This window comes from Malus domestica, chromosome 17 (genome assembly GCF_042453785.1).
Source record: "Malus domestica chromosome 17, GDT2T_hap1".
In the NCBI taxonomy this organism is placed as follows: Eukaryota; Viridiplantae; Streptophyta; class Magnoliopsida; order Rosales; family Rosaceae; genus Malus; species Malus domestica.
The window spans coordinates 24,272,635-24,292,556 of record NC_091677.1 but is presented as its reverse complement, the minus strand read 5'-3'; the positions used below and the strand labels follow the sequence as shown (position 1 = coordinate 24,292,556).

The 19,922-nt window shown below is 32.8% G+C and overlaps 1 protein-coding gene across 1 annotated transcript; it reads right to left on the bottom strand.

Moving 5' to 3' along the window:
• Window positions 1-1,134: 1,134 nt before the first annotated feature.
• Window positions 1,135-3,093, bottom strand: LOC103440675 (gibberellin 3-beta-dioxygenase 1). Its single transcript, XM_008379365.4, has 2 exons — window positions 2,410-3,093; window positions 1,135-1,819 (listed from the first exon to the last, which is right to left on the bottom strand). The coding sequence occupies exons 1-2, from the start codon at window positions 2,892-2,894 to the stop codon at window positions 1,189-1,191; spliced, it is 1,116 nt and encodes a 371-aa protein (XP_008377587.1). The 5' UTR covers window positions 2,895-3,093; the 3' UTR covers window positions 1,135-1,188.
• Window positions 3,094-19,922: the final 16,829 nt, after the last annotated feature.

Here is a 19,922-nt window from a genome sequence, read left to right as displayed (position 1 = left end):
AATTATTTTTTAATCCAGTTGGATTAGTGAGTGGGCTTTATTTTTTGCCACGTCAGCATTTAACAGAGAAATTAACAGAAAAACTGACGGAGGTATGACATTGGCACAAATTCATAAGATGAGGTATGACATTATCACTTTTAAAAGATGAGGTATAAAAGTGTCGTTCGACCTATAGTTGAGGTAGTTTTGTGTAATTTACCCTCTCTTTTTTGTCGGGTAAAGTGTCTTGGTAACCTGACAAAAATTAGTTTGTCGCGCAAACTTTTGTCCGGCCAATGGTGATTTCTGATATTGAAACATAGCTTAATTGAGAAGAGTGAGGTGAGGAAACAAGCTTCCTTATCAAAGATGAGAAAGGAAAACTTAAGCCAAAGGTAAAAATCTGCCTCATCGCATGATAACGGAGAGGAACGTTTTTAGGGTTAATTGCTAGCCAATGCCAAGAAGAACGTGGTGGCAGAGACAATGCTAGAAGCTTATGCAGCTCACAGGACAATTTAGGGCATAGAAATGCCTGACAATATATATGTTTGTCTTTTACAAAATAATTCTGCATTCCCATTTATTGAGTTCAATCACACAGAAAGCGATTATCACAAGCGACAGCTTTGGCCTGATATTCTTGAGATCAACATAACAATCATTACAATTCATAGCCTCATGTTTTATTTTTCTAACTTGTAATAAATTTGTGGGAAATAAAAGGTTGGGTTTTATTTGTCCATTAATTGGATTTCATTTTCAACACCATATATTTTCGACACATGTCCTATTCTTTGGAGGGGATCTCCCTTTGTACCCGAGGCAGAAAAAAAAATGTCAGTTTATGTGTCTTTTATTGGAATTTTCAAGTTGAGCAATTTTTCCTCTCTCTTTCAAACCCTAGGACAAAGGACACCAGCAGCCAGAAGGGACTCTTTGTTTGTATCCCTTAATATGATTTGATTTAATATATTTGATTCATTTGCTTTGGCTCTTGGAGATTTTTTTATTCAATTCTTCCATTAGATTGTAATGAGCAATTTTATTTTATTTTTTTCCTTTTTTGTGTTACATATTTGCACCTCACAAGGCTCCAAGACATGAGAATTCCCAAGAACATGGCCAACCAATTGCAAAAAGGGCAAAAAATTCACATCAAAAAATAGTACTTCCTTTGTAGAAAATGTAAACATTTTATTTACCCTAGACTACTTTTACGCTGTTATGATCATTTACATCTGCTAATGAACTTAGAGGAGCACAAAGTCTGACCGATGAAAGTGCCTTATTGAAATGTTTTGCTTTGGTGCCAAGGTACTCATTCCAAGTAATTGGCCGGTAGAGAGGAGGATGACTTGGACCAACTAATTTTGATAGGGGTGAGATTTGGATACTAGCCGGGGGACCGAATAAGTAAGCTATGGATAGACGATGTTGGGTGCGATTAACTACTGCCCGATGAAGGACACTTGGGTACACCCCGTTAGATAATATATGGATGAGATCGCCAACATTGACCACCAAAGCACCGGGCATTGGTGGAACCGTGACCCATCCGGTGCCGTCTCGAAGCACTTGCAAACCACTAGTATTGTTTTGGTAGAGGATTGTGAGGAGGGTAGAATCCGTATGTGCAGCCAAACCCATGGCCCGATCTGGCTCTGGGCAAGCCGGGTAAGAATTCAATTGTAAGGCAGCTGATGCACCTTTGAATTCACCTTTCGAGCCAGCCCACTTTACATCTTCCGTGGATATGCCTAGTGAGCCAAGCATAAGCCACATCAGCCTCCCAGCAAGCCTTTTCATTTCCTTCTCATATTCCTCAATGATATTGCTACAAAAATAAAACAAGAGAAAATAAAAATCATAACACCGTATAATACATAACATTACATAATATAACACAGATGCGCTAGTAAACAGATTTAATCTCTTTGGGACCGCATCTCTAGAGAGCACTTGCCCTCATAACCGTTTTTGCTAAAAGTTTTTTTTTTTTTAATTAAAAATAGGTTGAAAATTTAACATACAAAAAAATAATAAAAAAATTCAAATGCTTTCTAAAACAACACTTAGATGTATATCTTACAGAAGTATTCAAAAAGTGCTTTTATGACCCAAAATTATTTTAAAATTTTTCAGTCAAAACACTCTTATTTGTCAAAAGAACACTTACATGTATATAGCTCTTTCAAAACTAATCTCAAGGAGGCTATGTTGGTTATTTCTCACATACCAAATCTTCTTTAGTGGGTCCATAATCTTTTACCATATTATCACACACTTACAGTTCCTTTGCAACTTGCATTATGGTAAAGAAATTGGCATTTTGCCTACACATAGTATTCTCCAACCAAAACAAGAACCCAAAAAACAACAAACTAAAAATATATTAATATTGCGGTTAATTAATGTGATTAATACCAGAATTTTTCGTAATCTTGGGGCCAAAGTTGGCGAAAATGGTCAACTGGTGAGCCAACAATAGTGAACCCCTCAGACCACATGAGCTTCCTAAAAAACGAAGATATCCGAGCAAAACCATAGCCTGAAATGCCGTCCGGCGGTCGGGCGGCTTTGAGCTTCTGCTCGACTGGCAGAGAGAAAAGGCTTTTGCCTGCGGACTCAATGTCATCAAGAAGCTTCTGTGGGATGCCATGGTTAGTGACTTGGAAGACTCCCCAAGTCTTACATGCATGGCCTGTGAGCTTAATAGCATTGGGTTCGGAAAGATCGATGACCGGAACAGAATCGTCTGCCCCAAATGAGCTTAGGGAAGATGGGTAGTGATCATCATTGTTTGTCCATGCATAGGAGTCTGGCAATTCATGTAATGAGTTGAAATCTGGGTGTTTGAGTTGGAGGTTGACAGGGTGGGATTTGAAGGCATCAGAGAGTCTTGCAGGCATATTGATCAGTAGAGTTTTTGTGTTCAATTGGGGGGAGAGAGAGAGAGAGAGAGAGAGAGAGAGAGAGAGATGAGGGTTGGGGGCTGTGCTTTATGTGGTTAGAAGAAAATGAAGGGTGTTCTGAAGATTTAGGAGATAGGATTAGAAACAAGTATAATGGTGGTAGTACTTGTTGCTTGAAAACATAGGATGATGATATAAAAGAAAGATAAGGTTTAGTGAGTATATATAGAGATGGCGGACAAGATAGTGACAAGTTGTCCAAGCCCTCCACCCCAAAACAGAGTGATATGTTTGTTAAGTTAAAACCAAAATAGAATTTCACGTACTGTAGAAGTTTCAAGAAAATTACTACATGTGCATTATTTTATTTTATTTTTGGTTGAAGAGTTCATGCATTTCTTTTTGAAATATACCGTTCTAAAATATAAATATAACTAGTTTGGTGGGGGACTGTGCATTTGGATGGTGGTGTTTCATATATGCCCTTGTACTAACAAAGCTATTGATCAGTATACGTTTCTGGAAAATTAAAGAAGTTCATGCACTGTCTTAATTAGTTCATATCTCTCTTTTTTTGGTAAAAAGTTCATCTATCTCTTTAGTACGTAATTAATTAATTTATGGTGTCAGTTCATGCACTGTTATATGGAATGTTATTAGTTTGTGTTTTCTTTTCAATTTCTCTTTCAAACTTTGATGTTAATCTTTTTCCTTCAATAAAGTAATATGTCCCAGTTGAGAAAGAGAGTAAAAGACATATTTTACTATGATTAAGATTATCTCATCTTATTTTGTATCTCTCATCATGTGACATGAGTTATATTAACGGTTTATATATAAAAATCTTAGTGTGTGATTGCAGTATGTTCAAGAGGGTGATCGTTTAATTTGTTTCAAAGGTTGCATGTTGAGCTGAGTAGTGAGGAAGGGGACAAAAAAGTAAAGGAGATGGTATGTCCATTGGACGGGGGAAAGAACAAAATTGAAAAGGACCATGTTGTCCTTACAACAAGGGAATTGAAAGGCATTTTTAACCCTCTCAAACCGAAGGAGTTTTGATGAGAAGAGGGGACACTTCGACTCTCCATGTGCCCTTGCTTGTCCTCAAGTTGAAAAACATCTTAATCAACACACCTCCTCCCCTTAATCTTGGTCCCAATCTCTATTCAGTACAGAACAACCCCCATTGTAATTTCTCCCAAGTCTATGGACCCGTCCCAACAGGTTCTGTTTTAGAGTTCTCTTAAGGCGTCCATATAACTGTGTAAGGAGACGTAGTAGTGTACATGGTTTGCGGAATCATATGGAAGAGAAAAATGTTGGCTACGGACTTTTACGACCCGTGAGAAGCTACCATCAAGTTGAAATTTCGATCATAATAAGATTTTGTAACACATGTTATGTTTCATTTTTCTCCAACAAAAAGGATAATTATATCAGATAATACTTAGATACTTCCTAGTGAGTACTCTATATACTCACTATCTAATTTAGCCCCATAAAAAAAATCACGCGTTTCTTGTTTTCTAAATTAAATAACATATCTATTTTTTTTTTAAACAATAAAATAAGTGTTAAAACATCATTTAACAAAACCAAAAGGCGATTACCCAACAAAAGTAGTGCTCCGATGCTTTCACTTGTATATCGGTCATTTCCAAGAAAAGTAAAGTCTCTTTTGATTTTTGCGATTAGATTTGTAGTTTGTTTGTCCCATATGACCCCATGGGCTCCTAATACTAACACTAACGAACATATTTGGAGTGTATTTCAAAGCAAAAGCTTAATGGGTTTTTTTGTTCTTTAGTTTAAAATCTCTCTTGTCCCTTGGTTTATAGTTTATACTTTCTTTTTCATGAACACCAAGTTGAAAAAGCTCTTATTTCTCTTTTTGTTCCTTTTTTTTAATTAATTAATTTTCGTGGCTATCATTGAGACACAATAGTAACCGTGATTTTTTAATTATGATGCCATATGAGTCATGCATCCCAATCCTATCTTAGCCATGTCTAATGTCTCATGAGAGATGAACATAAATATCATGCACGGGACATGTGCTCGTGAGTGCACCACCACATGCATATACTCATTCTGCATGCATGTGAAGATCTCGTGTTACAAACATGGCAAGGTCGGGTCGTTATACGCAACGGTCACCAAAAATAATTGATTGAGAGTGGATCCTTTAAGGGAAAGATTAGTAAAGGTTCAAAGTTAAACACACAGTAATACTACCTCACATTCACCTCGTCCATCTCATACAATTTTCAGTAAAAATTTAGGTAACTATTATTACTCACACTCAAATTTGTCGAGGATAAACGGAAAGTGGTAAAAGTAGATTTGTAAAAGCTACATTGTATTAGAAACCCGCTCCTTTGTAATTTAGTACAAAAGAGGTAATCTTATTTTAATTAATGTTGTTTGACCAATGAAAATAATGATAAGTTAAGAAAGTTGAGGTTTTACCATAAAACTAATTGCCAATATGATGAATAACTCATTCACTTATAAGCACATGCAAGGTCATTTCTTTCCCGATATAAGATTCATGCTCAACAATAAGCGTTGAAGGAGGTTCTCATTTCAAATTATCTTTTTTTGTATGTGCGTACATGTATATATATACACTATTACAAAAAACACTTTGTGCGATGAAATAAGATTTGTCGCGCAATATGATTTCGTCTCTCAAAACCTTGCACAATGAAATTTTTATCGCACGGGGTTCGTTGCGCAAAACTCGTGAAGATAGGGTTTGCGCAACAAAAATTATTCTTCGTCATGCAAAGGTACTTTGTGCGACAAAATATTTTGTTGCGCAAAGTTTTTGGTTTTTTATTTAATTAAATTAATTTAATATCTTGCGCGATGAAATTAAATGTTTACACAACGAAATATTTTTCAGAGCAAGGTTTTTAACTTTTTGTTTTATTATTTCTCTTATTTTAATTTAATTATATTAATTGTTTGCGCGACGAAATATATTGTAGTGCAATTTTTTAAAATTTTTACTTTTTTAATTTAATTTAAGTGCATGGCTTTATTTTATTTTTTTAATTACTTTAAGTTGAGTTGACATATTCAAAATAAAATTACAGGTGAAAAATTGTGATCAAATCGATAATATACATTATAATAAAAATGTACATATAAATTAACAAAGTATAATGATAAATCCTAATACAAGTCTATTGTGGCAATGGTGGCAGGGGATATGGTCTAATAGCATCCTAATCTTCAACTCCTCAACTTCCGCGTCAAAGTCTCAACGATTCCCTGCAAAATAAAAATAAAAAAATAAAAAAAGGTCAAATAACCAAAAAACAATATCAAAAAATGACACAACCTCCCCTAAAATCGGCTTACCCCAAATCTGATCCTAAAATCTACCCCTCAGCCTATACCCGACCTCAAACCCAAAATCAACTCCAAAAACAGATATTCATGAAGAAAATTAAAATTTAGGGAGAAAATACCTTTTGACAAGATTGAGAGTAAGTGAGAGATAGGGAAAGAGAAGAGAGGTTCGAGAGAGTGAGAGGAGATAGTGAGAGAGAGAGAGAGGAGAGCTTGAGTGTGAGTGTGAGAGAGAGGGTCGGATTTGGGGAGGGGATAGAGAGAGGAGAGGTAAGAGAATAGAGAGAGACATTGAAAAAATTATGGAGTTAATTTGGTTTTAAAAATCATACAACTTGGTTGCACCAAGTCTTAAAAAAAAAATTAAAATTCCTTCTTCACATTTTTGGTGCCCAACCAAATTTTTAGGGTTTTGCGCGATGAATCATTGGTCGCACAAATTATAAAAAATAAATTTTCTGCATCCCATTTTCAGCACTCACCCAAATTTAAGGATTTTGCATGACTAACTATTAATATTCGTCGCACAAAGTTTAAAAAATAAATAAAAAGGAAAATAATTTTAATTTGCAATTGAAAATATAAATAAACACAATAAATAGGGTTTAGGTGACAAAATGTTGATTCGTCACGCAAAGAAAATAATAAAAAATAAGAAATAATTTAGTATAACAATATAAAATATAAAATAAAATAAATAGGGTTTAGATGACAAAATACTCATATTCGTCGTGCAAAGATTTAATAATAATAAAAAAGTATGAAAGAATTTTTTTTTTACAATTTAAAATATAAAATTAAATAAAAGGAAAATAAATTAGGTTTAAGCAACGAAATATTTTGAATCTCGTCGCGCAAAGGTTTTAAAAAATAATTTTTATTTATTTATTTTTCTAAATACATTGCACGATGATTTTTAAAGTTTCGTGTGTTTTGTCAAGGGTTAATTGACTGTCCTGAGAACGTTAATCAAAGAATATACTTTACCCCTTGAAAATGTATTTTCTTTTCTTAAAACCTAACATAGTTTTTTTCTCATAATTAAACCTACTAACTAGACTCCACATAAGTAAAATCATTAATTAAGTTTGATTTCACTCATTTTAAAATTTGTGGATGGCTAAAATACCCCTCATTATATATATATATATACACACACACACAAGCCCTTTAAGGGAAGGGACCATTTTTTTTTTAAAATGGGGACACCCTCTTAACCATTAGATTTGGCTTTAATAAAATTCTATGGTTGAGATTAAATCACAGGCTATAAAATCTCAACAACATGATTTTATTATAGCCAAATCTAACGGTCAAGAGGATATCCTCATTTTTTTTTTTAAATGAGAAGGAGAAAGCGAGAGAGGGAGAGAGAACATGGGGGGAGTGGGAGGTTTTTGTTTTTTGTTTTTTTTTTTTTAATATTGGAGGTATTTTAGCATCACCTATAAGTGAGGCTTCAATAAAAAACAGTAAAATTTGGACCTGTGAAATTACATTATTGGTCATCATTTTTTTGTGTCATAGAAGACTAAGTAGTCTTTTCACCCTCTTTTGGTTGACAAAGAGGGTTTCATTAATTAAGAGAGATATATATCATCACAACAATTAATGTCATGATATATATTGTGTGGTAAAAATATAAGAGCATTAATGCTATAATTTCAACACATTTAAATTTTTACGAAAATAATGTACTTATTATTTAATTTTACGAAAATAATTTACTTATTGTTAGTTTTTATAAAAATAATGTAGTTATTGTTTAATTTTTACAAGAAACAATGTATCTACTAGTTGTTTTTCCAAAAAATAAAGTACATATTATTCAATTTTTTACGAAAATAATCTACCTATTGTTTAATTTTTTTTTGAAACAATAATTTACATATTGTTTAGTTTTTATGAAAATAATGTAACTATTGCTTAAGTTTTGCAAGAAACAATGTAACTATTGCTTATTAGGGTAGGATACGGATTGGGAACCCCTATAACTATATCCAAACCCATAACTGAATAATATTCATAATTTTTCCCCATATCCAAAATACATCCAAATCCATTCCATTCGGGCTGTTATCCACAATTATCGGGTTTAAAGGTTAGAACTACCATCCCTAGATGTGAACCACTTCAAATTCCGTGGATGTAAACCACGTCAAATTAATGGGTCAAATTCCCATTAACTACTAAATTATTCAAATAACACAAAGCCGCTCCAAATCCCAAATAGCACAAAGATGCACCTAAGCCCAAACTGGAAATACATTGGTTTGATCTCGCAAAGGGTACGTAGCTAGTCTAGTACCAAATTCTAGACATAATCACAACCAAATCCAAATTCAAACACACAAACACTCTCATGTTCTTCATCAAGCTCATAGAGAATCAACAAGTGCAACAAAAAAGTGCCGATTCATCCACACAAAAGCCGAAGGCCACCCAGCTACCACGTGAAACCGCTCGTGGTCCCATTTCGTTCAAAATTAAGCCTCGACTGCCCTTAAAGAAACTTCTAGCCCGATTGAGGTCAAGTGTTCATCGCCCCTTGAATCAAATTTTACTACTTGAGAGAAATGAAGCAAGTCCAAACCTTTGGAGAAACCAAAAAGTGCTTCACCACTCTCGTGAAAAACCACCAAGCACCACTGACACATGCCAGTTCTTCCAACATCACACGTCAAACTATTGGGCATTCGGTGACTAAGGTCAAGTCTTTATGACTCTTGGATCAACCACACACACATCATTGGAGATTGTATTAGATGATCAAAATTTTACACCTAGATTGTAACCTATACTCTCTTTAATACAAATCATTTTTTTTGTACATGTGTTCTTATTTCATTCGTTGGAGGGACTTCTGTGTTTACAACCTAATTAAAGAAAACTGATTGATTATAGTCTATGCTCTATACACAACAGTTCCAAATAAAGACACGCTTCTACTTTCTAAAATTTATCTCTTAAAAAGATAAAAACTATTGGTTATCTATGAGCGGTCTCATAAGAAATGACACTGATATTTAATCAAATAATTTCAATAATTGATGCGTAAAACTAAGGTTGCTCTAGTCATTACTGATTTTCTACATAGATTTATAAACTGCCTACTTTTATTTATTATTATAATTTTCAATCTATTTGGGAAAAGATTGTTAGAGCATGCATGAACATGATGGAGATGGAGACTTTTTCTATTTAATTGTCCTTTCCTTTCCACGAAGAGAGGGAGAGGTTTATGTACGTATGTGTACAAAGATTCTCATGTCAATGTGTCTCTGTATGTGTATATGTTTGATTGTGTGTGCTTGTGTAAGCATAAGACCTATGCATGCTAAAGAGAAAGAGATCTACAGATCTACCTAGCTGTGACATTTTCACAGACAACAATTGATTTTAGACTCCCTTGTCTCTAATTGAGTAAGCAAATTTTGTTTAGACTTGATGCTTTGTATGATTGAAAGCTCTCCATTCCAAAGCTTCAATACTTTGAAATTAATTATTGAATAAGGCCGACTAAATTTGGAACTACACCACTTTACTCAATTTTCACTAAAGAAATGATTTTATTATTTAGTATAGGAATAAATAATGCTTCACGAAAGCTGGATGCTTTTTGCTTAATACTTATTGGCTAGATTAAAAAAAAAAGAGAGACCTTTTTCTTCTATTAAATTTGTCATCAAACAATAAAAAAGGTAGACAGAAGTGAGCATCTTTCAAAAATGTGTGTCGTAATAGAAATCATTTGGTAGTAAGATAAACAAGAAGACAACAGCCTCCAAATAATATATATATATATATATATATATAGATATATAGTTGTGTGAAAATTCTTAGTTTGTGAGATAAGGTACCGTTTGGTACGTGGGACGGGACGGAATAGAGTGCGACGAGGCGTTCCATCCCACATTTGGTGCGCCTAAAATAGGTGGAACGTGCTGCTCCACGAGACGAATTTTGGATGAATTTTCGTTCCACCTCACTCCCTGGAACGACTCATTCCACATCCGTGGAACACAAAATTATAACTTCTCCGTCTCCTTCTTCTCCCTCCTCGTTTCCATCGGATGACATCTTTGCTCCCTCTCCGTTCCGTCCCATCCTGTCCCGTCCTGCCCTATCCTGTCTCGTCCCATTCCGTCCCGTCCCATCATGATTTCAACGCATGAGACGAACCACCTCTAAAATGGAGCTAGCTTTACGAGATGGTATAAAATCGTACTTGTGCTCTTGAATTGGACTAAAACCTGAAATCTCAAGAAAAGTAGTGGGAGTTAGATCCAACAAATTTTCCCTTTTTTTTTTTTTGGAAAGGTTAAATAACCTGGAAACTATTAGATGAGGAAAATGACACAACCAAAAACTATATTAACTGTAAGTTTCTGGTAGATTAGCAAAACCATTGTCTATGTCTGTTGTTAAAACAATTTATTTAGCACGGACTTCAAATGTCCGTGATTGAATTGGACTTTTTATAACAGACTTCTTATGATGTGGTGTAGTGGCGTAGTGGTTTCTTGGGTTTTTAGTCAAAAATGGTTCATGAATTTGGCATAACTCCTCATTTTGATCTTTGACAATGAAAATCGAAAGAAGCGTTCCTTGAGTTGTCCACCTTGAATCATTTTGATCATTCCATGAAAAATCTATCAATATTCTTGTTAAATTGTTACGTAAACGACCAAGTGACCACATTTTTCAAGAGATTTTTGTCAAACCAACTTCTCCATTTAGCGAGAATATTGACATATTTTCACAGAATGACAAAAATGATTTACGGTGGACAAACTAAATGACAATTTTTGTCCATTCTCATTATCATGGACCAAATGGGGAGTTATGTTGATCTCAAGAACTATTTTAGCAAAAAATCTTAGTTTTTTTTTTTTTCGAAAAATTAGTATCTGGTCCCTAGTTTCTAATGTTCATAGATTAAGACATTATTAGTTTTTAGATTTTGATCAAAGTTCCTATCATTAATATATTAACGAATTACAATTAAGTTACATAATTTTTATAATAAAAATTAGTAATTGATTTAGAGTTTTAAAACTCACACCCTTATTAAAATCCTAATTAATTTTCAATTCAAACATTTTCAAAATATAAAAAATAAAATTAGAATAAGTTTGTACCCATTAATAAAAAAATTGATATGTACCCATTCTTAATATACTAATTTGTTATATGAAAAATGTACCCTTTTTTTAATATACAATGTACCCTTTTTTAATATACAATGTACCCATTTTTTAATATAAAATTCATTCAATCTTTTCTCTAATCCATTTTTAAACTTATACGGGTACATTCTATTTTGTTAATTTGAAAATGTATCTATGTCAAGTTTAATAGAAGAAATTTAATAATGTTATTAAGCCTAATATCTTCTTCTTTTTTTTGTGTTTTTGAAAAATGTAACCGTGTTTTGGTACAATAATTTTTTGGTTAGTATTTGTATGAACATACCCATGTATATATATAGATACACACAATATATTGGAGAGTATAATTTATTTTTAATATTTTTAATCCCATAAATTATGGGTTTTATTTTAAATCTCATTAATATAAATAACTACAAATTTTATTTTTAAGTTAAAAATATAATAACTTATATAGAAATACATTATTACATTATTGTCAGGGACTTCGATCAAAAACTAAAAATCACAAAGGTTTCGATCAAAGAACATTGATAGCTAGGCACCGCATCCAGTGTTTTGGGAGACTTTGGATGCAATCCCTGGTTGTGAATATTTTTTGACTAAAACCTTGTTGGTTTTCAATTTTTGATGTATTTCTATGTATGTTACTATATTTTTTTAATTAAAAATTAAAATTTATAGTTGTTTATATTAATGAAATTTTAAATAAAAACCATAATTTGTGGGATTAAAAATATTAAAATATAAATTATACTATTGTGTGTGTATATATATACATGGGTACATTCATCAAAATTAACCAAAACATTATTGTACCAAAACATGGGTACATTCTTCAAAATCACACAAAAAAAAAGATACTAAGCTTAATAACATTATTAAATTTCATCGATTAAACTTGACATGTATACATTCTCAAATCAAAGAAAAAAGAATGTACCCATATAAGAAAAAAAATTGAATATATAAAAAAAAAGGTACATTTTACATGTAACAAATTGGAATATTTAAGAATGATTACATTTAAAGATTAAAAATTTGAAAAAAAATTACATGAATGGGTACATATAAGATTAAAAATTTGAAAACATTTAAAGAAAAAACAAACTAATGGGTACAAACTTATTCTAATTTTTATTTATTTTAGAAATGTTTTGAATTGAAAATTAGTTAGAAGTTTTATAAAGGTGTGAGTATTAAAATTCTAAATGAATTATTAATTTTTATTTTAAAAAATTATGTAACTAACATGTAAATTCATATTACATTAATGCTAGGGACTTGGATCAAAATCTGAAAACTAATAAGGTTTTAGTCAATGAACTTTACTAACTAGGGATCATATACTAATTTTTCCTAAAAAAAATTGAGCTGAATGATTTTGAAAATCCAATTTATTTCGTTTAAACTTATAAATTTTTCCAGCAAACACTAAATATTGTTTTCCAAACATTAAACTATTAATACTAATTAGACACATTATTCCAAATAATTAATCAATTTGATAATGTTCAAACAATCAAGTGGTTTGAAAATGCCAACATTTAAAAGGAAACGCTATAACTAATTGAGTAACATAGAGAAATATTATATAGATTAGACATTTAAAAAAAAAACGATATTATATGCACTACCCGATAGGGGGTGGACTTAACCTTACAAGGGTCTAGCAATAATGTGGTTCAAATTCGCTTTTGGCGAGAATCGAACCTAAGACCTCTCACTTACAAGTGAAAAAAAATAACACTAGACCGTATTACAAAGTGGTTATAGATTAGACAATTTTTAAACGCATAACAAATACAAATGCCACTTAAATCCATTACTGAGGGTTAAGTGGCTATGATGAATGCCTTAACTCATAGCCACTTAAATCCAATTACAAAGTTCAGCTCGGCATTTTGACATAAATCGGCAATGTCGAAAATATTCGATGGTTTTGAATCTAGCTATTTCCATTACAGTCACCACAAATAGGTATATGTTTGTATAACCTAAAATGGTAATCAAATAAGACATGCACACTGAACTATCATGGAGTAGCGCACGTGTCTTCATTGAGTTGGACCGTCCTAGTGATTCAGGTAAAATCAATCAAAGTACACACCCAAGGAATAGGAATTTAGTTGACTTCAAAAGATTTAGTCATGCTTGTTTCTAATTCTAGGGTTTCACATCATGACATCGTCCTTCGATCAATCAATGTATAATCTTTTCATGTTTGAATGCATGACACACGAAAGTTACTGTTCACGTATTAGACATAGATTGCTGTGGAAGTATGTCAAGTCAAGTAGAGTACTAGGGTATTTATATGGTTATTGTATTTCCAAAATTTACAAATTTTGTGTGGTAAACAAATTTTTTGTTTATATTTGGTTTCATTATATTAAAATATGAAAAATCGAGTGTGGTTTGATGTTGATCAATGTTTGTCAACGATTTAAGATCATTAGAGGGTGGTGCGGTAATTCTCCAGCTTACAATGTGTAGAGCTCGTAAATCTTATCCTCCCAGTTGGTTGGATGTGGATCCTCCGTGACTGAAGGATTGTAATATTGTATTTATGATGAATTTATAAGTGGGAAGTTGTAGTTACTTAATATTACGGTTTAATGATATTCTTCTTCACTTGTAAGTGAACGGTCTTAAGTTCGATTCTCGTTAAAGGAAAATTTGAATCACATTATTGCTAGCCTATTGTGAGGCTTAGCCAACTCCACCACTCTCTTAGTGTAGATATTACCGTTTGTTAAAAAAAAGGTGTGAAGTTGTATTTCTTAATATAAGTAATAAGTCCTTGATAACTCGACATGAACTCAAGCTATATTAATTTAATATACAACCCTAACTAGATTTACCCAAGATAGGGAAGCAAGTAGGTTTTGCGTTCTTTCCCTAGCTAAGAAAATGGAAGGAGCTCTATAGATCCAACAAGATATGAACTTCAGCAACAATGATCACGACAAGTACTACCACAACTCAACAACAACAGGAGGTATATGAAGAGTCCTATCAACTGTGAGAAAAGATTTGTTTCTGTCTTTTAGTAATTCATCACACATCACGCAATAAACAAGAATGGGTACTAATCGTTCTAGAAACTCAGTTTTTATTATGTTATAGTGATACAAATCCGAATAATCTCTCAAGTTTTCATCGGCATTCAATGAGAGCTGCAAGCCCTAGGGTGGAAAACTAATTAGTAACTAATATATAAAGTTTTAATTAGTTTAGGTCCTTTAGGAACCGCTCTGTAGCTATAATTCAATAACTATGCAACTCACCTTAAACAACTAGCCACTTGCTTAATGTGTCATCTCATTATTCCTTCATACAAAACATTAGATTAAAAAGTTATGGCATAGATCGCCGAAAAACACCTCCATGGGTAAAGATGCACACACATCCTAAGAGCCTTGCGGTTGTTCCACATCCATATAGCACTAATATTTTGTATTAGAAAATATTGCTAAACTATAAATACACACACACACACACACACACACACACACACACACACACACACACACACATATATATATATATATATATATATATATATATATATATATATATACATACATATATATATGGTCTTTTCTGATATTAAATCTCTCTTGCATTTCACTCTAAACTTATTAAAGTTTAATATATATCTGTTCTTTTCTGGTATTAAATCTCTCTTGCATTTCACTCTCACTCTAAACTTATTAAAGTTTAACTGGTAACAAATCAAAGGACGGAAAAATAACAATTTATTACAAACTCTAATTCTTATTTCATGCACTAAAGGAAAAACGTACTACATATTACCATCACCGCTACATAGCCAAATGATTACGGGCTCATTTGGGAAGTGCTTTTAAATGATTCAAAGCGTTTTACGAGAAAATGTTTTTGAAACTCATCCTTAGTAAAAATGCAAATCCAAAGCACTTGGAGTGCTACCTATAAGAACTGTGTTTTTAGAACCCAAAAAACATTTTCTATAAAAGCGCTTTCAGTAATTTAAAATTATTTCCCAAACGAGTCATACATCTTATCAAAATTTATTTATATATTACTAGGAAGACCTAAACCTAAACAAATACAAAACATTTCTAAGCTCTAGTGATGGGAAAGCAAGCATCATAGTACTCGTCATACCAGAATATATAGTTTTGAGATGTAAAATATTCCAAACTAACAACACACCAAATTACCTTCTCACTAACTTTTCTATCATCTTATCCTTGTATGTGATAATTATCTACTACAAACAATGTTCAGAAAGACGCTAGATGTTAGTTAGGCGGTGGGCTGGGGCCAGTGTTGAGGTGGCTAGGCGGATTAGGCGGCCGCCTAGGCAGACTAGGCGACGCTTAGGCGAACTAGGCGGATTTAAGTAAATCTATTATATTTCGTTCAAATAAGTATCAGCTTGTACTTAAATTATTAGCACTCCAAAAATCTCATTTGGCACTCCAAACTCTCTATAATTAGAAAGAAAAATACACTTGTGAGGAGTGAATGAGATTTTTGCAGTGTTAATAACAGTTCCCTATATATATATATATATATTATGAAGTATTGGAACATAATGAAAACATGGAGAACAAGGATATAATGTGTGTTCATTTAAGCATGCAACAATTTCTTACAAATTTATTGAAAAAATAAATAAAAAGAAAAATGAAAGAGCTATCTATTTTATGTTTAACTGAGTCGTGACCTAGCGGGTGCCTAAGTGATCTAGGTGGGCGCCTCAGCAGGTTTGGGCGCCCTTTTTTAATTTTCAAACGCCTAGACATTAATCGGAGCGGTGGCTAGCTGCCTAACGCCTAGACGGGGACCTAGGCAATGCTAAGCGGGAATTTTTAGAACGGTGACTACAAATATTACTGTGCACACACTGACAAGAACGTGAAGATCATGTAAGAAAATGGAGACTTTTTGGGCACCGTCTGCCATGATTAGTTTATATAGTGTATGTATGTAGTTTAATGCACTTTATAGTTGTTCTTTTGCTTTTTCCTTCCTGACTCTTACCCAAACACACATGGTGTAGCAGCAAACCAATGGAAACACCAAGTCCAAGAAGAAGGTTACGATAGAACAAAATATGGCCATTTCTCTTATCCTTTGTATTTAACGTAGGGACAGTATTTTGACACATCAAGTACCATCTTCTTTAGTCGACTCCACTAAATTTCGGTTTGGCAGTTAGTCGAAGAACATTATTGTAAAGCAAAATTTTCCATTCTTGACGGATTGCCATACTACTGGTATCAGATATGTTGGATATTTGCTTTTGCCTTTTAATATTAAAGTATTCATCTATTTTTGTCTGTATTTTTATATTTTATTTTTAGATTCTAGTAGTTTAATACATACTACATAGAGATGTGGGAAATCTCATCATTCACAACTGCAGAATTGCAATGTTATCTATATACACTGATAATTCGCATAGATGAGTCCTTTAAAACACTAAACAAAGCTTATCGAGGAGCAGAAAGCAGGAAAGGTAACCTGTGTCTTATTTCCTTTTGCACACTCACACACACATAATCAGATCGAGAGCTGAAGGGGCAACTCCCGTGCAATTCCATTTCACTCTATACACTTTTGCCAAAATTTAATATACAGCATTTTTGGTACCAATGCTCCTGGTCTTTATTTCAAAATTGCGGCGTAGCAAGTTGCAACAACTAATAAATATAGACAATAATTTTGGACTATTTCGATCCTAGTCCTATCCCGGAGAAGGTAAAGAGAAAATTACATACATTCGAAAGTAAACGTTCTCATTTTTTCATCTTTTGCATGTCATTTGTGTTAAACTTTTAAGCTCAGTAGCAGTATGACATACCACCATCAGTGATATTATCAACTTAATTACTTATTATTAGATGTTGAGGTTTATCATAATATATCTCAATGATTTTAATTAGCAGTGAATCTTCCACATAATATATATATATATATATATATATATATATATATATATATATATATCCGTTCGGATTTTATTATTAAACAATATATGTATAATTACCATTTTTACGTAATAGTGAGCGAGCAGTATATATATATCCGTTCGGATTTTATTATTAAACAATATATGTATAATTACCATTTTTACGTAATAGTGAGCGAGCAGTAACATGTCGGTTCGGATTCAGTTATTCAACGGTTGATAGGCAATACACATTCAAAAGTAATTGCATGAAAGCATCTTCGATATATGTGTATACATACATGGGTCAGGATTAGGTAAACGCATTTTTTGCCACACTTTTTTTAAGGGGCATTTCGTAATATATTTCAGCGACCGATTTTTATTAGATATTTCCTCAAAGATCATTTATATTGTCTATCTTTTAAATATTTTCTCAATAACTTAATGGTTTTTAGCTTGTCTATTTTTTTGTAAGGATAATTTATGAATGATGAATTGAAATATAGACAATTCGGATCCTTAAAAAAAAAAAGTTGTGAAGTGATAACCACAAGAAAGTGTGCCCAAATTGTTGAAGAATAGGATTCCACATCGAACATATGACATTAAATGTACAAGTAATATATGGTAGTTTCCACCCCTAATATCACCAATGTCTTTTGTGATAAACCCTACACTTAATAATAAAGGGTTAAGTGGGGATAATATTGATGATGTTGGTGGTGGACTATGCATGGAGGATCGAAGTGTGATGCTCAGGGCCGGTCCAGAGATTTTTGAGGCCCGGGGCGACGTAAAAAAAAGTGCCCTAACTTCATGTAAGAAAATTATTTATTTTCACACGTAAGACATTGATAAAATTATACTTAGAAAAACACTTCAAACTCAATAATTTAGAAACACCAAAAAGACTACTTTATTTTGTATTGAGAGAGGGAAACAAAAAAAACTTCGGGCCTACAAGTAGATAGATGATGAGTTTTGTTTTCCATCTGAACTTTGAATGTGTTTTTGAATAAATTGTGAGGTGTTTTTTTTTTCTTATTTACTAACCTTGTCAATATGGGACTAAAAAATAATGATGTTTTCGAGTCTTTAATTGATATGTATTATTAATGAATGGGCACTAAATTAAACATTTTGATAACACATCATATAATTTGCAAATTTGGTCTACGTATTATTCTTTGTTAAAGATTAGACTTGAATTAAAACGAATATTTAAAAATAACAACCCACATAGCTACTAGATAGTAACTAAAAATAAATTAACAACCAAACAAAAATTTGTAAAAATTGAAAAGAATAAACATGCACATAACATTTCGAACTTAGGACCTCTTGTTAATTTTAAACATAAAAAATCATTGTTTATAATTAAACTTCTTGATCCTTTAACCAAATTTTATAAATTTATACTCTTATGAAAAGAAATTTGTAAAAAATGGAAAGTAAATAAGCACACATGGTGTTTTGAACCCAAGACCTCCTCATTATTTTCAAATGACAAACCACCACTTCTAGTTAAATTTCTATGTCTTTGAACCAATTTTTATAAATTTATACTCTTATAAAAACATATATAAATATACCACCTTAATAATTTTAGTGCCCCTAATTTTTTTGGTCCCCGGACGGTTGCCCTGCTTGCACTGGGCTTGGGCCGGCCCTGGTGATGCTGGAACATGGGGGTGTGAGGAAATACAAACAAGAAATATTGAAACTAAAATTCAAGATCAAGCAAGTTAGTGGGGTCTCTCCCATAAAAATATACAAATGTACAATAAATGTAACCAAACCCTCACTAGGGTATAATGCCTGTAGACTCCCAAAAATAGTCAACCAAAAGAAATATAAAGAAAGGTACGAGGGTAACCTAACTACTCCCAGAACTTTGATCTCTGCTTTGCTACCTAAGAAATACCTTGTACCTACTAATCCCTGTCCTTGCACAATTGCCCTATACACCGTGGGAAATTGGAATGGTTCACGGGGCAAAGCAACAACCCAAATAAGCTGAGAAGCTTGTGTGAGTGACAATGATTCAATGTATGTGATAACCATAAAACAAGTACATTGATCTCAGTAGAGAAACATCAATTTTAAAATCATAAACAATTCGTGGGAAATCTCGAAAGAGTCACCAAGACATCCATTTGCTTTTCTAAATCAAACCACAAAGGTTCTCAAATCTCTAGTTCATAAATGCACTAAAATATGGGCTAGATCGACACAGTTCAACCAAAGCTTACAATTCCTAAGTTTCCGCATTCTAGATAACTCAAAGGAACCGTAAAGATTTCTAAAGGTTCCAACTCAATGGAACTGAATAGGAAGATGGATTCCAAACAACTCAACAGAATTCAACGAAGATAAAGTTCAGGACCACTTAGCGGAATCGAAGCCAAAAAGGGATTCTAGAGTACTTAACGAATCCATCAAAGATATGGTACCAGACCACTCAATAGAACCGAAAAAGGAAGGGATTCCAGACCACTCAACAAAATCCAAAAGGAATAAGATTCCAGACCAACTCAATGAAACCAC